General features: G+C 46.0%; 1 protein-coding gene across 3 annotated transcripts in view; it reads left to right on the top strand.

The window, feature by feature from the left end:
- The first annotated feature begins 1,103 nt into the window (after positions 1 to 1,103).
- The window catches only part of SCAI (suppressor of cancer cell invasion), a 196,656-nt gene continuing 178,933 nt past the window's right edge, over positions 1,104 to 18,826 (top strand). For all 3 annotated transcript variants that reach the window (XR_012094879.1, XM_008006257.3, XM_037994006.2), the window contains exons 1-2: positions 1,104 to 1,254; positions 1,956 to 2,000. Coding sequence is in view for 2 of the 3 variants with exons in the window: in XM_008006257.3 (XP_008004448.1) it covers positions 1,202 to 1,254; positions 1,956 to 2,000 (98 nt within the window). In the remaining variant the exon portion in view is untranslated. The remainder of the gene's footprint in view (positions 1,255 to 1,955; positions 2,001 to 18,826) is intronic.

Raw genomic sequence — 18,826 nt, 5'->3', positions numbered from 1 at the left:
TTCCCCACCCCAATGTTGACATGTACTACTCGAGGCTGTCATATTATTGAAGCATAAAAGATGTAATAAAATGGAAGTGGCTTAAGAGAAAGTTTTATGCCTCCTCACAACTCTGAACAGATGCTAAGAATTTACTAAACAAGTGCGCACAGGAGTAGTGATTTAGAGAGGCCTTCTCACCTTCAATAATTTTATAATACGTTAATGAGCTGAGTCTTATTTCCAGGGATGGCTTTGTTAAAGCAGAAGACGATGGGTAACTAATTATGCTTATGAAAGGCAGTTTTGCATGCTTGTCTGTCAAAAAATACAGTAAAATTTATTTTAAAATTGATTAATTGGTGTAGAACTTGCAATGGTCACAGAATCAGGATGGTCGGCTTACATTCAGGGATTAAATTTGTCCAGGCCTTTCAAAATAGAACACGTTGCTTTTAGTATGGCATTGGTTCTGTTTGCAGTACTGATTTTTCTTTCACGGTAATTAAAAAAAATCTTGCTTTCTTAAAAGCCTGCACCCAAGCTAGTGATCTTTTCTGCAGAGGATTGAGCATCCCAACCATGCTTTATTTTGGTGGATTCTTACAGTTTTCTGGCTGGGTCCTTTTTGGAGGGTAGCTGTGAGCTGTGAGACAATTTCAGCAAGATGTAGGGACAAGGATCGCATTCGAGGTGGCTTAAAAGGAAACATGTTTGTGAGAGTTGCCTCACTGTCTCACCTGCTAGAGGAAACTGGGAGATTTCAGGGTTTGTTTTCGGTCCTGGCGTGGTGCAGAGGTGGAGGGGCGCCAGCAGGTGTGTGGGATGCAGGACGCAAAGCCAGGAGAACCTGGGGCAGGTGTCTGGAGCCGGGGGTGCAGTTCCTATTTTTCGGCGCTTGGTGGCGCTCGGGTCTCCTCCGGCCCTGCTAGCAATCTCTAAGGCACCTCCGCCGCCACCTGCAGTCTCAACCAAACCTCTGGGTGGGCAGCGCGGGATGTGATGGGCCGAGCGTCCAATCGACTGACAGGTTTCCGTCCACACTACTGAGCTAGCCAATGGGAGCCGAGGAGAGGCGCGGAGAAGGCGGGCCCCGCGGCAAGCCTGGCAGAGGCGCGAGGCCCTCCTCCCGCCTCTCCGCCTACTCCAGCCTCCGCCGCCTCAGCTTCCCGAGCGAGCCCTGCGGCCGCCGGAGCAGCTCCCGCGGCGGAGCAGGAGCCGGATGGTCAGAGGAGCCCGGCAGCCCCAGCAGCCGCGGAGTCGCCTGGCCCCCAGGTGGGGCAGGGGCTGGGTGGAGGCCGGGGTTGGGGATGGGGCGGGGACCAGGGAGAGGGCCCAGGGGCAGCGGCTCGGGGCCGCGGAGCATTCGGGGCGCAGAGACCGGAGGGGCGGGGGGTGCAGGCTGGGGGGATCTGGGGAACGGCCGGAGGCGGCGGCACGGGCTGGGCGCGATCGCATCCTCGAGGCCAGGTGAGAGGGGCGTGTGAGGGAAGGGGCGCCGAGGAGTGAGGCTGGCGGCGCGGGGCCGGGAGGGGCAAGGCGCGCGCGCCCCCGGAGGGGCCGTGGAATGCGGGGGTCGCCGGGCCGGGAGAGGCGGGGCGTGGAGAGGGCAGTGTGCGGTCGGGAGCGGGTGGGCACAGGAAAGGGGAGGCTGGGGGAGCTTACGGGGGTGACGAGGCAGACAATGAGTAGGTGGAGGTGGGTGATTTTGGGGAGCTGGGCTGTGACGAGCAGGGGTTGAAGATGGGGTGAGGGACCAGGAAGGTTTGGGCTCAGGGGGAATTGGGGGAACGGTGAGTCCCAGGAGTGCTTGGTCTTGGGAAACAGGGCATAAGGCGTTTGTAAGGTCAGGTCTGGGCTTGGCGAGCCTGTGGTCCCAGAGGGTGGTCTGTTTAGTTCTTGTCTGGCACGGTAGCGCCGGGAGATGTTTTCTTGTATATTACTTTTAGTTACTGTCTTATTTGTTTGGTCTGTAGACTGACTGGCACAGTGGAGAAACCGCCTCGAAAACGGAGAAGCAGGTAAGGCAGTGCCTTCCTATTTTGCTTCATGTTTTTCTTTTTGCTTGGCTGCACCTGTGCCGTACTGCATAATTGTACACTGTCAGTAGATGAAGTGTCTTATTTATCCCCTTTTTAAAATAAAATAACCACATGCATGATTTTTCTTTTGAGGACTTCAAATTATTACCTCTATAGTCGATTTTTTATTTTTTTTTGGTATCTAAGATAATGTGGGAAATCTTGAGAGATCCTACTTTTTTACTTTATGATGTTGTGTAAGGATCTCAGCTAGTTTTTTTTTTTTTTTTACCTTAGCCATAATTTCAGTTTCTCCAGCATCTCTGTTTAAAAAGCTCATCTTGGCTGGGGTGGCTCATGCCTTCAATCCCATGAGGCATGAGATTTGGGAGGCTGAGGCAGGAGGATCATTTGAGCCTGGGAGTTCAAGACCAGTCGGGGCAACAGAACAAGACTCCGTCTCTATAAAAAATTGAAAAACTAGCCGGTCCCATGCATATATACACCTACTATGTACCCACAAAAACAAAAAATAAAATTAAAAAAACCCACAAAAACTAACTAGCTGAGCAGGTGTTGTGGACCTGTAGTCCCAGCTTCTCAAGAGGCTGAAGTGGGAGGATTGCTTGAGCCCAGGAAGTCAAGGCTGCAGTGATGCAGTGAGCCATGATCATGCCACTGCACTCCAGTGTGGGGAACACAGCAAGACCCTGCCTCAAAAAATAAAAGAAACTAATTTTATTGAGTATCAACTATGTGCCAAGCACTGTGTGCAAATGCTCTATATGTATCTTCTCCTGTAATCCTCAAAGCACCCTAAGAGAATATTTAGTGTTGTCACTGTTTTACAGAAGAGGGAACTGTGACACAGAGGGGCCAAATATTTACCCAGAATCATGCATCTAGTAAAAGATAAAACCAGGATTTGAATCTAGACAGTCTGACTCCAGAGCTTAAGCTCTTAACTGTTATACCATAATGCTCCTAATAAATATACAATTGAAAGTAGCTTTTCTTACTGATTTATCTTTTGTCGTTGGACACTGTGTGGTTAACTCGAATGGTTGAACCTTAGAAAAACCGAAACAAAGAGTGAAGACGAAGATATACTTATCACATAAACATTTTTGACTGCATTCCATGTGAGAGGTACTACATAGCAATTCTGTGTAGTCATTAGATGATTCCTTTTTCACAGATGTTGGCATTGGCCTAGAGAAAGTAAGCTACTGTAGTTATGTGACCAGTAGGACTACTTTCATAGTTAATATCTGGCAAGTTATTGATGTTAATAGATAGAAAATCTCAACAGTAAATAGACACGAAATGCTGATGGTGGAAGTGCCAACAGAATTTCTTTGTCACACTTTAGGCCTATGCTGTCCAATCCAGTAGCCATATGCAGGTGAGCACTCAAAATGCATCTAGCATGACTGAGGAACTAAATTTTTAATTTTATTTAATTGTAATTAAATTAACTTGACAAACTGCTACTTGATTACCTATTGGAAGACGTTCAAGTATGTTTTGAACAACTTGGGTATGTGAGTCTGTATTTTTCATCTGTCATTTTATGAAATCTATATATCAAATATGTCCAATGAGAATTTAGTGTCTGAAATGAGATAAGTATAAAATACACACTAGATTTCAAGTTAGTACAAAAATCGAATACATAAAATTTCTCAGTAACTTTTTATATTGATAACATAGTGAAAAATAGGTATATTAGATTAAAGACTTTTTTTTTTTTTTTTTTTTTTTGAGACAGGGTCTGGCTCTGTCACCCAGGCTGGAGAGCAGTGGTGCAATCTCAGCATACTGCAACCTCCACCTCCTGGGCTCAAGCCATCCAGCCAGTTCAGCCTCTGGAGTAGCTGGGACTACAGGCGCCTGACACCTCACCCAGCTCTTTTTTTTTTTTTTTTTTTTTTTTTTGTAGAGAGAAGATTTGGCCATGTTGCCCAGGCTGGTCTCAAACTCCTGGGCTCAAATGATCCAAGCACCTTGGCCTCCCAAAGTGCTGGAATTACAAGTGTGAGCTGCCATGCCTGGCTGTAAATAAAATTGTTACTAAAATTATTTTCACTTATTTTTTCCTGAGACAAAGTCTTTCTTTTTTGCCCAGACTGGAGTGCAGTGATGTGATCTTTTTTTTTTTTTTTTTGAGACGGAGTCTCGCTCTCTATCCCGGGCTGGACTGCAGTGGCCGGATCTCAGCTCACTGCAAGCTCCGCCTCCCAGGTTTACGCCATTCTCCTGCCTCAGCCTCCGGAGTAGCTGGGACTACAGGCGCCCGCCACCTCGCCCGGCTAGTTTTTTGTATTTTTAGTAGAGACGGGGTTTCACCGTGTTAGCCAGGATGGTCTTGATCTCCTGACCTCGTGATCCGCCCGTCTCAGCCTCCCAAAGTGCTGGGATTACAGGCTAGAGCCACCGTGCCCGGCCAATGTGATCTTGACTCACTGCAATCTCTGCCTCCTGGGTTCAAGCAATTCTCTTTCCTCAGCCTCCCGATTAGCTGGGATTACAGGCGCCCACCACCATGCCCGGTTAATTTTTGTATTTTTAGTAGAGACGGGGTTTCAACGTGTTGGCCAGGCTGGTCTCGAACTCCTGGCCTCAAGTGATCTGCCTGACTAGGCCTCCCAAAGTGCTGGGATTACAGGTGTGAGCCACTGGGCCTGGCCTTCGCTTATTTCTTTTTCCTTTTTATTCTTCTCCTGAGACAGGGCCTGGCTCTGTTGTCCAGGCCGAAGTGAAGTGGCACAATCACAGCTCCCTGCAGACTTGACCTGGTAATCCTTCCACCTCAGCCTCCCAAGTACCTGGGACTACAGATGTGCACTACCATGCCAGGCTAATTTTTGGTTTTTTGTTAGAGACAGGGTCTCACTATGTTGCTCAGGCTGGTCTCAAACTCCTATGCTCAAGTGATGCTCTAGCCTTGGCCTCCCAAAGTGCTAGGATTACAGGTGTGAGCCACCATACCCAGCCTTTCTTTTTATTTTTCCTAATATGGCTACTAGAAAATTAAAAGCTACATACATGTAACTTGCATTGTATTTATTTGCATTGTATTTCTTTTGGATAGCTCTGGTTTAACTCTCATTACCCCACTGCCAGACTCTTCAGTAGCCTTCTGACTGGTTTCCCTACCTTGAATCTGTAATTCCCTCCCTGTACTGTGCAAATCGATCTTGTAATTCTCATGCTTAGGATCCTTCTGTGCTTCCTCATTGCTTATTGAACATCATTCAGACTTTTAGCCTAATCATATAGATTGCCTTTATTTTACTTCTTCATACTTTCCCAGCCACAGTTAATACTTTGGCCATAGCAATTTTCAATGATGGAACTATTAAATGTCTACTTTTAAATGATTTAACTTTCTGGTGAACCTTCAAGATGAATTAATTGCCGCATGTAACTCTGTGCTCCATTTGCCGTTCCCAGAACTTATGTTCCCTCTTTGCTTTGGTTTTTTGTTTTTAGGGTTTTTTTTTTTGTTTGTTTTTGTTTTTTAAGACAGGGTCTCACTCCAGTCTAGGCTAGAGTGCAGTGGTGTGATCATGGCTCACTGGAGCCTCGACTTCTCGGGCCCAGGTGATTTCCCACCTCAGCCTCCCAAGTAACTGGGACTATAGATGTGCACCACTATGCCCAGCTAATGTTTGCCTTTTTTGTAGAGGTGGGGTTTTACCATGTTGCCCAGGCTAGTCGTGAACTCTTGGGCTCAAGGGATCCGCCTTCCTCAGCCTCTCAAAGTGCTGGGATTATAGGCGTCAGCCACTGTACCTGGTCTGCTTTGGGTTTTTGTATGTGATTTTTCTCTCTGGAATACTTTCTCCTTGCTCCTTGACAAGTCCCCTCCTTTAAGACTTTGCTCAGTGAGGGCTTCCCCTCACCGCCCCTCTGCTCCACCTTATTGGGTCCTGTCATGGCCTGTACATACACTTACATGAAATGGTCTGGGCTGAATTTGAATTCAGCTCTGTCAAATGTAGTTTGCGAGATCATGTGCAAGTTAATAAGCCTGTCTCTGCCTCAGTTTCCTCATCTATGTAGTAGAAATAATAGTTCGGCCGGGTGCGGTGGCTCACGCCTGTAATCCCAGCACTTTGGGAGGCCGAGGTGGGCAGATCACCTGAGGTTGGGAGTTTGAGACCAGCCTGACCAACATGGAGAAACCCCGTTTCTACTAAAAATACAAAATTGACTGGGTGTGGTAGCGCATGTCTGTAATCCCAGCTACTCGGGAGGCTGAGGCGGGAGAATTGCTTGAACCCAGGAGGTGGAGGTTGCAGTGAGCTGAGATTGCGCCATTGCATTCCAGCCTGGGCAACAAGAGCAAAACTCTCTCTCTCAAAAAAAAAAAAAAGAAATAATTGTTTGACTTCCCTAAGGTTGTAAGGTGCCTAGGATAGTGCCTGGCACATAGAAGATATACAATAAATTTTAGATTAAAAAGCACCCATCACATATCTTTTATTTCTCACTTCTTTTCAAAATGAGAAGATTAAAAATAAAGGCCAAGAAGAAATGAAAGAAGCAGATAAAGCCAGTGGCAGAATTAGTGCATAGACGAGAAAGTCCTGCATCATTGCTAATGGTTGCTTTGGTGTTTGGCTCTGAGTTTTCTGCAGTAAAATGAAGAAGAAAATAAAGTTCAATTTTCAGATTCATGGTATCTCTAAAATCAAACATATGTTGTGAGTTTTTAAAGATTGCTTCTTGGCCAGGTGTGGTGGCTCACGTCTGTAATCCCAGCACTTTGGGAGGCTGAGGCGGGTGGATCACCTGAGGTCAGGAGTTTGAGACCAATCTAGCCAACATGGCAAAACCCCATCTCTACTAAAAATACAAAAAATTAGCTGGGCATGGTGGCGTATTCCTGTAAACCCAGCTACTCGGGGGGGGCTGAGGTCGGAGAATCTTTTGAACCTGGGAGGCAGAGGTTGCGGTAAGCCGAGATTGCACCACTACACTCCAGCCTGGGCAACAGAGTGAGACTCCGTCTTAAATAAATAAATAAATAAAGATTGCTTCTTATACTTCTCAATCCAAGTTGAGTTATTGCCAGTGAACAGTCTCCGCAGGGCCAAAGCAATGTGGTTTTGGTGTATGGCTCTCTGATGGTTTGGCTTGATTCAGAGGTAAAGAGGGATGCATACACTGTGGGGACTATATGTATTTTGTTCACTGTTTATCCCCAGCAGCTAGAATAGCATCTGGCATGTAGAGAACAGTTTATTGAATTTTTGAGTGAACAAATCCTTAAGTAATTCTCTAGGAATTTAAGTAAGCATCAGGTCGCAATGAGTTTATTTTCTCAGTCCAGAATCATGAGGCTACATACTCTGCATGCCTGATTTAGATCAGATCCTGATCATGTCAGGATTTTGACCTGAATGGACAACCAGCATACATATATAAAGGTCCTATGGGCAGGACCAAGATTTTCCTCAGAAAACAGTGCAGGGGTTGCTCTAAAGCTAGAAAACAAAATGTATAGTTAAGACCCCAAAGATGAATTATAGAATAAGAATGTAATGGTTGTAGCCAGATAGTTAGAAAAATAGGTGTTAGGCCGGGCATGGTGGCTCATGCCTGTAATCCCAGCACTTTGGGAGGCCGAGGCGGGTGGGATCACGAGGTCAGGAGTTCGAGACCAGCCTGACCAAGATGGTGAAACTCCATCTCTACTAAAAATACGAAAGTTAGCCAGGCATGGTGGCGCATGCCTGTAATCCCAGTTACTCAGGAGGTTGAGGCAGGAGAATCACTTGAACCTGGGAGGCAGAGGTTGCAGTGGAACCTAGATCGCTGCACTCTGGCCTAGGCGACAGAGTAAGACTCCATCTCAAAAAAAAAAGGTATTAGTTGCCAGGCATGGTGGTTCACACCTGTAATCCTAGCACTTTGGGAGGCCGAGGCTGAGACCAGCCTGGCCAACATAGTGAAGCCGTCTTTACTAAAAGTATAAAAATTAGCCGGGCGTGGTGGCGGGTGCCTGTAATCCCAGCTACTTGGGAGGCTGGGGCAGGAGAATCGCTTCAACCTGGGAGGCAGAGGTTGCAGTGAGCTGAGACCACACCATTGCACTCCAGTCCAGGCAACAGAGTGAGACTCCATCTCAAAAAAAAAAAAAACAAAAAAACAAAAAAAACTCCAGAAAGGTATTAGTATCAGTTTTATATTGTGGCCATAGAAATTCTGAATATCAAATGATACAAATTCCTGGTAAATACTTCAAGATAAATTAATTGAGACAGATGTATAGTGTGAGCCCAAGAGTTTGAGACCAGCCTGGGCAACATGGTGAAACCTCATCTCTACCAAAAATACAAAATTAGCCAGGTATGGTGGTACACACCTATAGTCCCAGCTACTTGGGAGGCTGAGGTGGGAGGATCAGCTGAGCCTGGGAGGTGGAGGCTGCAGTGAGCCATGATTGCACCACTGCCCTCCAGCCTGGGCAACAGTGAAAACCTGTCTCAAAAAAAAAAAAAAAAAGGTAAGTTAATTGTTGAATGTAGCCTTGAGTAACTGATTGAATGGGTCTGCTATGTAGAGTTGTTGACAATTATATTACATATGTAGTACATTTTAGAAAAACAGTTGACAGAATTATTATTTTTTTTTGAGATGGAGCTTTGTTTGTTGCCCAGGCTGGAGTGCAGTGGTGTGATCTTGGCTCACCGCAGCCTCTGCCTCCTGGGTTCAAGTGATTCTTCTGCCTCAGTCTCCCAAGTATCTGGGATTACAGACATGCGCCACCACATCCAGCTAATTTTGTATTTTTAGTAGAGATGGGTTTCTCCATGTTGGTCAGGCTGGTCTTGAACTCCTGACCTCAGGCGATCCACCCACCTTGGCCTCTCAAAGTGCTGGGATTATAGGTGTGAGCCACCATGCCCAGCCCAGAATTAGGATTTTTTAAATTTTTATTTATTTTTGAGATGGAGTCTTGCTCTGTCGCCCAGACTGGAGTGCAGTCGTGCTGTCTTGGCTCACGGCAATCTCTGCCTCCTGGGTTCAAGTGATTCTTGTGCCTCTGCCTCCCGAATACCTGATATTAAAGGGGTGCACCACCCCACATCCAGCTAATTTTTTGTATTTTTAGTAGAGGGGGGGTTTCCCCATGGTGGCGAGGCTGATCTCGAACTCCTGGCCTCAAGTGATCCGCCTGCCTCAGCCTCCCAGAGTGTTGGGATTACAGGCGTAAGCCATCATGCCTGACCTAAAATTATGATTTTTATTTTAGGATATTGATGTTAAATAATTCTTTTTTTTTTTTTTTTTTTTTTTTTTTTTTTTTTGAGACGGAGTCTGGCTCTGTCGCCCAGGCTGGAGTGCAGTGGCCGGATCTCAGCTCACTGCAAGCTCCGCCTCCCGGGTTTACGCCATTCTCCTGCCTCAGCCTCCGGAGTAGCTGGGACTACAGGCGCCCGCCACCTCGCCCGGCTAGTTTTTTGTATTTTTAGTAGAGACGGGGTTTCACCGTGTTCGCCAGGATGGTCTCGATCTCCTGACCTCGTGATCCGCCCGTCTCGGCCTCCCAAAGTGCTGGGATTACAGGCTTGAGCCACCGCGCCCGGCAAATAATTCTTTTTGATAGGTGTTAGTGGCTGAGTTATCTTTTGAGGACATTTCTAGTGCAGACCAAACTGTAAGACAGTTTAAGAAAAACGAAGACAGTTCGAGATAAGAACCTCATGCACTATTACTATTTCTTTGTATCTTTTTCCCCTTAAAAGTTTTATTTCCGTATCATAGTTCATCTTTGCACCCTTAGTACTGAGGGGGAGCTCAGTAAAACTAGTGAACCAATAAATGAATTGGTGGCAAGGGGAGTTAGTGTGGGATGGGTGTGATATTTAATGCCCCTGAAAAACTGCACTGAACTGAAAGGAGTTTTAAGATTGGGAAGCTTTGGCCGTGTGCAGTGGCTCACGCCTGTAATCCCAGCACTTCGGGAGGCTGAGGTGGGCGGATCACCTAAGGTCGGGAGTTTGAGACCAGCCTGACCAACATGGAGAAACCCTGTCTCTACTAAAAATACAAAATTAGCCTGGCATGGTGGCACATGCCTGTAATCCCGGCTACTCAGGAGGCTGATGCAGGAGAATCGCTTGAACCCGGGAGGCGGAGGTTGCAGTGAGCTGAGATTGCGCCATTGCACTCTAGCCTGGGCAACAAGAGCAAAACTCCGTCTCAAAAAAAAAAAAAAAAAGAAAAAAAGAAAACTTGGTCTCTATGTGCTTTTGGAAAATTCTAGAGTCTAGGATGTCTGTTAATAATGTTTGGGTTATGAGTTAGAGAATCCTTTCTGGTCCTATTAAGAACAAGATCCAGCTGGGCGCGGTGGCTCAAGCCTATAATCCCAGCACTTTGGGAGGCCGAGATGGGCGGATCACGAGGTCAGGAGATCCGGACCATCCTGGCTAATACGGTGAAACTCCGTCTTTACTAAAAAATACAAAAAAAAAAAATAAATAAATAGCTGGGTGAGGTAGTGGGCGCCTGTAGTCTGAGTTACTCAGGAGGCTGAGGCAGGAGAATGGCATAAACCCGGGAGGTGGAGCTTGCAGTGAGCTGAGATCCGGCCACTGCACTCCAGCCTGGGCGACAGAGCGAGACTCCGTCTCAAAAAAAAAACAAGATCCATTTGGATAGGATTCACATTGATGAAAGCTTTACTGTACGATTTGGGGGCTTTTTTTTCCCCCCCGTTATATATTTAAAGCAAAGGGATCCGGGCATTTTGTTGTTGTATGTAATTTGTTTAAGGAACATTTGAATGCTTTCTAGTTCTGGGTTCTAGGGATATAGATATGAGTGAGGTGGCCCTTGCTGTGGAAAATCTCATGTATTAATGGGAAGACAGACAGTGAACTATGAGACAGTGTAATGACTTTGTATATAGTCAAAGGTTTACACAGTATATACAAAGGTGTTTTAGGAATTCTGCATACCGGTAGTGAGGGCAGTTTCTGCAGTCATTTATCTGAGCCCTGAAGGTTTAGAAGGTTAGTTTGGTGGTAGTGTGACGATTGAAATGACGAGATGACAGCCTAGATGTAGACTGACTAATAATGAGGTCTTGGGTGAACTAAATTCAGCACCTGAACCAAGATAGTGTCAGGAGTGGAAAGAAAGATGTTTCATAGCTTGGGCTGTGGTGTCAGACTAAGCGGTGGTTCTCAACAAACGGGGGTTTTGCCTCCTAAGGGACATTTGACAATGTAGACATTTTGGGTTGTTACAACTTAGAGCACTTAGTGGGTAGCGGCCAGGTATGCTGCCACATGTCCTAAAATGCATGGAACAGCATCCTAATCTAAGAGTTCCCCAGCTCAAAATGTCATCAGTGCTGAGGCTGAGAAATCCTGGATTAGAGTTGGAATCCTAGCCCTGCCAACTGTCCTCACCAATACTTGGTCTTGTGATTCTTTTTTTTTTTTTTTAAACAGGTCTATAGAGGTACAATTGGCATACAGTGAGCTGTAGATATTTGAAGTGTACAATTTGATAAATTTTGAGATAGATGTATACCCTTGAAACCACCACCATTGTTTGCCATTCAGTGGGTGTACAGTGGTACGTGTCATTGTGGTTTTCATTTGCCTTTCCCTGATGACTAATGATGTTGAGTATCTTTTCATGTGCTAATTTGCCATTCATATAACTTAGTGAAGTGTCCAGATCTTTTGCTCACTTTTTGTCAGTTGTTTGTCTTCTTATATAGTTGTAAGAGTTATTTATGTATTCTAAAAACGAAATTTAAAAAAGCAAATTCTTTTTTTTTTTTTTTGAGATGAAGTCTCGCTTTATCACCCAGGCTGGAGTGCAGTGGCGCAATCTTGTCTCACTGCAACCTCTGCCTCCCGGATTCAAGTGATTCTGCCTCAGCCTCTGTAGTAGCTGCAATTAAGGTGCCTGCTACCACACCCGGTGAATTTTTGTATTTTTAGTAGAGCTGGGGTTTCACCATGTTGCCTAGGCTGGTCTCGAACTCCTGACCTCAAGTGATCTGCCCATATCGGCCTCCCCAAAGTGCTAGGATTACAGGCGTGAGCCACTGTGCCTGGCCACAAATTTGTTACAAGGTATATATTTTGCTGATATTTTCTCCCATATATGGCTTGCCTTTTACTTTTCTCCACAGTATCTTGAGATGCTTGCAGCTTGAATAGTAGGTTGGATGGGAATGCTTTTATTTATTTATTTAGTTTTGAGATGGAGTCTCACTCTGTTGCCCAGGCTGGAGTGCAGTGGTGCAGTCTTGGCTCACTGCACCTCCCGAGTTCAAGTGATTCTCCTGCCTTAGCCTCCTGAGTAGCTGGGATTACAGGCGTGTGCCACCATGCCCGGCTAATCTGTATTTTTAGTAGAGATGGAGCTGCAGCATGTTGGTCAGGCTGGTCTTGAACTCCCGTCCTCGCGATCCACCCACTTTGGCCTCCCAAAGTGCTGGGATTACAGGCGTGAGCCATTGCACCAGCCTGAGAATTTTTTTTTTTTTTGAGATGGAGTCTCACTCTGTCGCCCAGGCTGGAGTGCAGTGGCCAGATCTCAGCTTACTGCAAGCTCCGCCTCCCGGATTTACGCCATTCTCCTGCCTCAGCCTCCTGAGTAGCTGGGACTACAGGCGCCTGCCACCTCGCCTGGCTAGTTTTCTGTATTTTTTAGTAGAGACGGGGTTTCACCGTGTTAGCCAGGGTGGTCTCGATCTCCTGACCTCGTGATCCGCCCATCTCGGCCCCCCAAAGTGCTGGGATTACAGGCGTAAGCCACCGGAGAATGCTTTTAATTGAGACAGCAGACACAGGAGCAAGAGCAAGTTTGGGACGGTAAGAACATGAGTTTATTTTGGCTATATGGATCGTGAGGTGCTTCGATGAACTGTTTCTAACCAGGCAGTTAAAAATATGGGTGTTTTGCAAAGAAGCAAGTTAAGGGCTTGAGGTATAGATTTTAAAGCATTCAGCAAACACTTGGTGATCCAAGTCATGCAAATGAATGGAATGGCTGGGTACAGTGGCTCACACCTGTAATCCCAGCACTTTGGATGGCTGAGGTGGGTGGATCACGAGGTCAGGAGTTCGAGACCAGCCTGGCTAACATGATGAAATCCTTTCTGTACTAGAAATACAAAAACTAGCCAGGCGTGGTGGCATGCGCCTATAATCCCAGCTACTCAGGAGGCTGAGGCAGGAGAATTGCTTATACCCAGGAGGTGGAGGTTGCAGTGAGCCAAGATCATGCCACTACACCTTAGCCTGGGTGACAAAGCAAGATGCTGTCTCAAAAAAAAAAAAAAAAAGGACAAAAGAAAAGAAAATGAATGGGATGACCTAGCGAAAGCATGTTGAGTGAAATGCAGAGAAACAGAGTGTTACAGTAACACGGTGTGAAAACAGACCAAACTGCTTTCTGACATTTGGGTGTTATCTCTTTCTCTGTAGTGTTATCTGTTCACTGCAGGGTATTTCTGCAGGTAGCCATCAGACAGGTAGTGTTTATCTCTAGGAGTTTAGATCTCTATACTCTTTGCTGAGAAACAGGTTCTGAAGATAGTTTTGTGGAAAACTAGAACACTTTTCTGATCTACACTGAAACACAGGACTGTTCTATAGTTACAGAGCTTGTGGTAGGTGGGCCTCAGCAACGTTCCTGCCGCAAATGCAGTGGTTTTGGTAAAGCTGTTTCTTGTCAGTGAAAACCTAGGGCATAGAGCCAAAATTCAATTCTGTAAAAGCAGACTGCAGGGCCAAGATAGCATGGTCAATGTATGCAGCATTTTCACGGTAATATTTTGTTCAAGAATGAAACCTGGAAGAGTCAAGCAGTGATTTTCAAGGGCATTCAAAAAGAGCTCACAGGTCCCGTGGGACTCATTCAAGGGCTTCCTGGAGGGTAGAGTGCCAGGAGTTGCCAGAGGGAGGGTAACAAGCCTAGCCTCAGGCCGTGCTCCTATGTTTTATGTATGTATGTGTGTATGTTTATTTTCATTTATGTATTTTTTTTGAGATGGAGTCTTGCTCTGTTGCCCAGGCTGGAGTACAATGACACAATCTTGGCTCACTGCAACCTCCGCCTCCCGGGGTCAAGCAATTCTCCCTCCTCAGCCTCCCGAGTAGCTGGGATTACAGGTATCTCCCATCATGCCTGGCTAATTTTTTTTGTATCTTTGTAGAGATGGCATTTCACAGTGTTGGCCAGGCTGGTCTCGAACTCCTGACCTCAGGTGATCCGCCCGCCTTGGCCTCCCAAGGTGCTGGGATTACAGGTGTGAGCCACCATGCCTAGCTGGTATGTTTATTTTTAATTTGGAAAATTACAAATACACACCAGCTTAGAATACTACAGTGAGCCTAAATTGTTTATCACCAGCTTCAACAATTTTCAACTCAGTCATGTTTTATCTTTATACCCCCAACTTTACCTATAATATGTTCCATACGTCATATTCATATTCATCTATAAATATTTCAGTATGTATTCTTGAAGTATAAGGCTTCTTTTAGAATACATAAGCACACTACCATTAACAGTAACTTGAAAATTAACTGTATTCCCGGCTGGGTGTGGTGGCCCATGCCTGTAATCCTAACACTTTGGGAAGTCGAGGTGGGACAGTCGCTTGAGCAAGGAGTTCCAGACCAGCCTGGGCAACATAGCCAGACCTTATCTCTAGTTAAAAAAAAAAAAATTAGCTGTGTCTGGTGGTGTGTGCCCGTAGTCTCAGCTACTCAACAGGCTGAGTCGGGAGGATTGCTTGAGCCCAGAAATTTGAGGCTGCAGTGAGCTATCATAGTGCCATTGCACTCCATCCAGGGTGATGGAGCAAGACCCTGTCTCCCGCCTCAAGAAAAAAATTTAAAAACCAATATTCCCTTAATATCCATGTTTAGATTTCCACAATTGGGTATTTTTTTTTTTTTTTTTGACACGGAGTCTTGCTGTAGTTGCCTAGGCTGGAGTGCAATGGCACAATCTCGGCCCACTGCAACCTCCACCTCCTGGGCTCAAGTGATTCTCCTGCCTCAGCCCTCCCGAGTAGCTGAGGCGTGCGCCACCATGTCTCCCTAATTTCTGTATTTTCAGTAGAGATGGGGTTTCACCATGCTGGCCAGGCTGGTCTTGAACTCCTGACCTTAGGTGATCCACCTGCCTCAGCCTCCGAAAGTGTTGGGATTACAGGCGTGAGCCACCACGTCCAGTGCTAATAATTTTTTTAAAAAAATATCTGTTTGTTAGCTGGGCGTGGTGGGCTTGCACCGGTAGTCCCAGGTATTTGGGAGGCCGAGGTGGGAGGATCACTTGAGCCTAGGAGTGGGTTAATGCCCAGCCTGCACAATGTAGTGAGACCTCTGTCTCAAAAAAACAGAAAAACAGAAAAAAAACCTGTTCAAACCAGGATCCAGATAAGGTTCATAACTTGTAAATAGTTGAGTGGCTCTTAAGTCTTTTTTAGTCTATAGCTTTTCCACTCATTTTTCCTGTGCCATTTATTTTTTGAAGAAAGCATGTTCATTTTTAAGAGTTTTCCAGTCTTGGCCACGTGCAGTGGGTCACACTTGTAATCCCACTACTTTGGGAGGCTGAGGCGGGCGGCTCACGAGGTCAGGTCTCTACTAAAATACAAAAAAAAAATTGGTGGTGTGCGGCTGTAGTCCCAGCTACCCAGGAGGCTGAGCCAGGGGAATCGCTCTAACCCAGGAGGTGGAGGTTGCAGTGGAACTGAGATTGTGCCACTGCACTCCAGCCTGGCGACAGAGCAAGACTGCGTCTCAAAGAAAAAAAAAAAGAGTTTTTCAGTCTGAATTTTTAATTTTTAAAAAAGTTGATACGTAATTTACATAGGGTGAAATTCACCTATTTTAGTTCTTTGAATTTTGAGAAACGTAGTTGTGTAATCAAAACTATAATCATGATATAGAACAGTTCCATCACTCCCCAAAATTCCCTTCTGTCCCCCTTGACCAATTGGCAACCACTGACCAGTTTTTCCACAGTCTGAATTTTGCTGACTTTATGACCCCATAGTATCACTTAGCATGTTTGTCTGTTCTGTTTGTGTCTTGTAAATTGATAGAGTTAATTTGGTTTTTTTTTGTTTGTTTTAAGAATGCTTTGGCTGGACGTGGTGGCTCATGTCTGTAGTCCCAGCACTTTGGGAGGCCGAGGCGGGTGGATCATCTGAGGTCAGGAGTTTGAAACCAGCCTGGCCGACATGGCAAAACCCCGTCTCTACTAAAAATACAAAAATTAGCCGGGTGTGGTGGTGGGCACCTATAATCCCAGCTACTAGGGAGGGTGAGGCAGGAGAATCACTTGAACCCAGGAGGTGGAGGTTGCAGTGAGCCAAGATTGCGCCCCTGCACTTCACCCTGGGCAACAGAGCAAGACTCCGTCTCAAAAAAAAAAGAAAAAAAAGAAAAAAAGTGCTTCATAGAAAGTGTGAACTTTCATGAAAACTTCTCTTTTTTATGTTAGGAACCCATAGTAATCGTTATCTAGATTTATGAATTCATTAGGGATTGCAAATGTTGAAATTCTAATTGTTTCACCCCTGCGTGGTGGCTCACACCTGTAATCCCAGCACTTTGGGAGGCTGAGGCTGATGGATCACCTGAGGATAGGAGTTCAAAACCAGCCTGGCCAACATGGTGAAACCCCATCTCTACTGAGAATACAAAAATCAGGCAGGTGTGGTGGCACATGCCTGTAATCCCAGCTACTTGGGAGGCTGATGCAGGAGAATTACTTGAACCCAGGAGGTAGAGGTTGCAGTGAGCCGAGATCACGCCATTGCACTCCAGCCTGGGTGACAGAGTGAGGCTCTGTCTCAAAAAAAAAAAAAAAAAGAAAGAAAGAAATTCTAATTCTTTCCTTCTTTTTATTTTTTTTAAGTTGGAGTCTACGTGATCTCGGCTCACTGCAACTTCTGCCTCCTGGGTTCAAGCGATTCTCCTGCCTCAGCCAAATGAGTAGTTAGGATTACAGGTGTGCGCCACCACACCTGGGTAACTTTTATATTTTTAGTAAAGACGGGGTTTCACCATGTTAACCAGGCTGGTCTCGAACTCCTGACCTCAAGTGATCTGCCCTCCTCAGCCTCTCAAAGTGCTAGGACTACAGGCGTGAGTGCCACTGTGCTTGGCTCATTCCCTCTTCATTATTAGCTGGAATACTTCCAGAAAGAGACGTTTTCCTTACTGACTTAAGCATTCTTTTGCATTTTATTTATTTATTTATGAGAGGGAGTTTTGCTCTTGTCACTCAGGCTGGAGTGCAATAGTGTGATCTCAGCTCACTGCAGTCTCCACCTCCTGGATTCAAGCGATTCTCCTGCCTCAGTCTCCCAAGTAGCTGGGATTAGAGTTGTGCACCACCACACCCAGCAAATTTTTATATTTTCAGTAAGGATGGGGTTTCCCCATGTTGGCCAGGCTGGTCTTGAACTCCTGACCTCAGGTGATAGACCTTCCTCAGCCTCCCAAAGTGCTGGGATTACAGGCGTGAGCCACTGTGCCCGGCCTGAATTCTATTTTATTTTATTTTATTTTTTTTATTTTTTTTTTATTTTTTTGAGACGGAGTCTTGCTCTGTAGCCCGGGCTGGACTGCAGTGGCCGGATCTCAGCTCACTGCAAGCTCCGCCTCCCGGGTTTACGCCATTCTCCTGCCTCAGCCTCCGGAGTAGCTGGGACTACAGGCGCCCGCCACCTCGCCCGGCTAGTTTTTTTGTATTTTTAGTAGAGACGGGGTTTCACCGTGTTAGCCAGGATGGTCTTGATCTCCTGACCTCGTGATCCGCCCGTCTCGGCCTCCCAAAGTGCTGGGATTACAGGCTTGAGCCACCGCGCCCGGCCTATTTTATTTTTTTGAGACGGAGTCTCGCTCTGTCACCCAGGCTGAAGTGCAGTGGTGCGATCTTGGCTTACTGCAAGCTCCGCCTCCCAGGTTCATGCCAATCTCCTGCCTCAGCCTCCTGAGCAGCTGGGACCACAGGTACACACCACCACACCCAGCTAATTTTTTTGTATTTTTAGTAGAGATGGGGTTTCACCGTGTTAGTCAGGATGGTCTCGATCTCCTGACCTCATGATCCACCTGCCTCAGCCTCCCAAAGTGCTGGAATTACAGGCGTGAGTCACTGCACCTTGCCCCTGATTTCTATTTTTAAAATGAGTACACAGTGATGCTGGGCATGGTGGCTCATGCCTGCAATCTCAGCACTTTGGGAGGCCGAGGCAAATTGATCACTTGTGGCTGGGAGTTTGAGACCCACTTGGCCAACATGGTGAAACCCCGTCTCTACTAAAAATACAAAAATTAGCCAAGAGTGGTGGCGCACCCCTGTAATCCCAGCTACTTGGAAGGCTGAGGCAGGAGAATTGTTTGAACTCGGGAAGTGGAGGTTGCAGTGAGCCGAGATCGTGCCACTGCACTCCAGCCTGGGCGACAGAGCAAGGCTCTGTCTCAGACAAACAAACAAATAAATAAAATAAAATAAACACACAGTGAAACTGATGTTTGTGGCTACAGTTCCATGAAATTGAACACATCTGTAGAACTCATATAACCACCACTACAACAAACAGGTTAGAACAGTAAGAGTTGTGACATTTTATTTCCTCAGAAAACTCACCCTGCAGTCCTGTTGCAGTCATCATATTCTCTCTGCACCTCAGCCTCCTGGTGGCTGATCTGTTCTCCTTCCCTTCATTGACTATTTGGTACAGTTTGTAGAAGTAAAAGCAGGTAAATGCTTGTTTTTTCCCCTTGTTGGCTAGTTTTCAGAATGAGTGAGTG

Source organism: Chlorocebus sabaeus, chromosome 12 (genome assembly GCF_047675955.1).
Source record: "Chlorocebus sabaeus isolate Y175 chromosome 12, mChlSab1.0.hap1, whole genome shotgun sequence".
Classification (NCBI taxonomy): domain Eukaryota; kingdom Metazoa; phylum Chordata; class Mammalia; order Primates; family Cercopithecidae; genus Chlorocebus; species Chlorocebus sabaeus.
The sequence above is the reverse complement of the archived record's forward strand: the minus strand, read 5'-3'. Positions and strand labels throughout refer to the sequence as shown.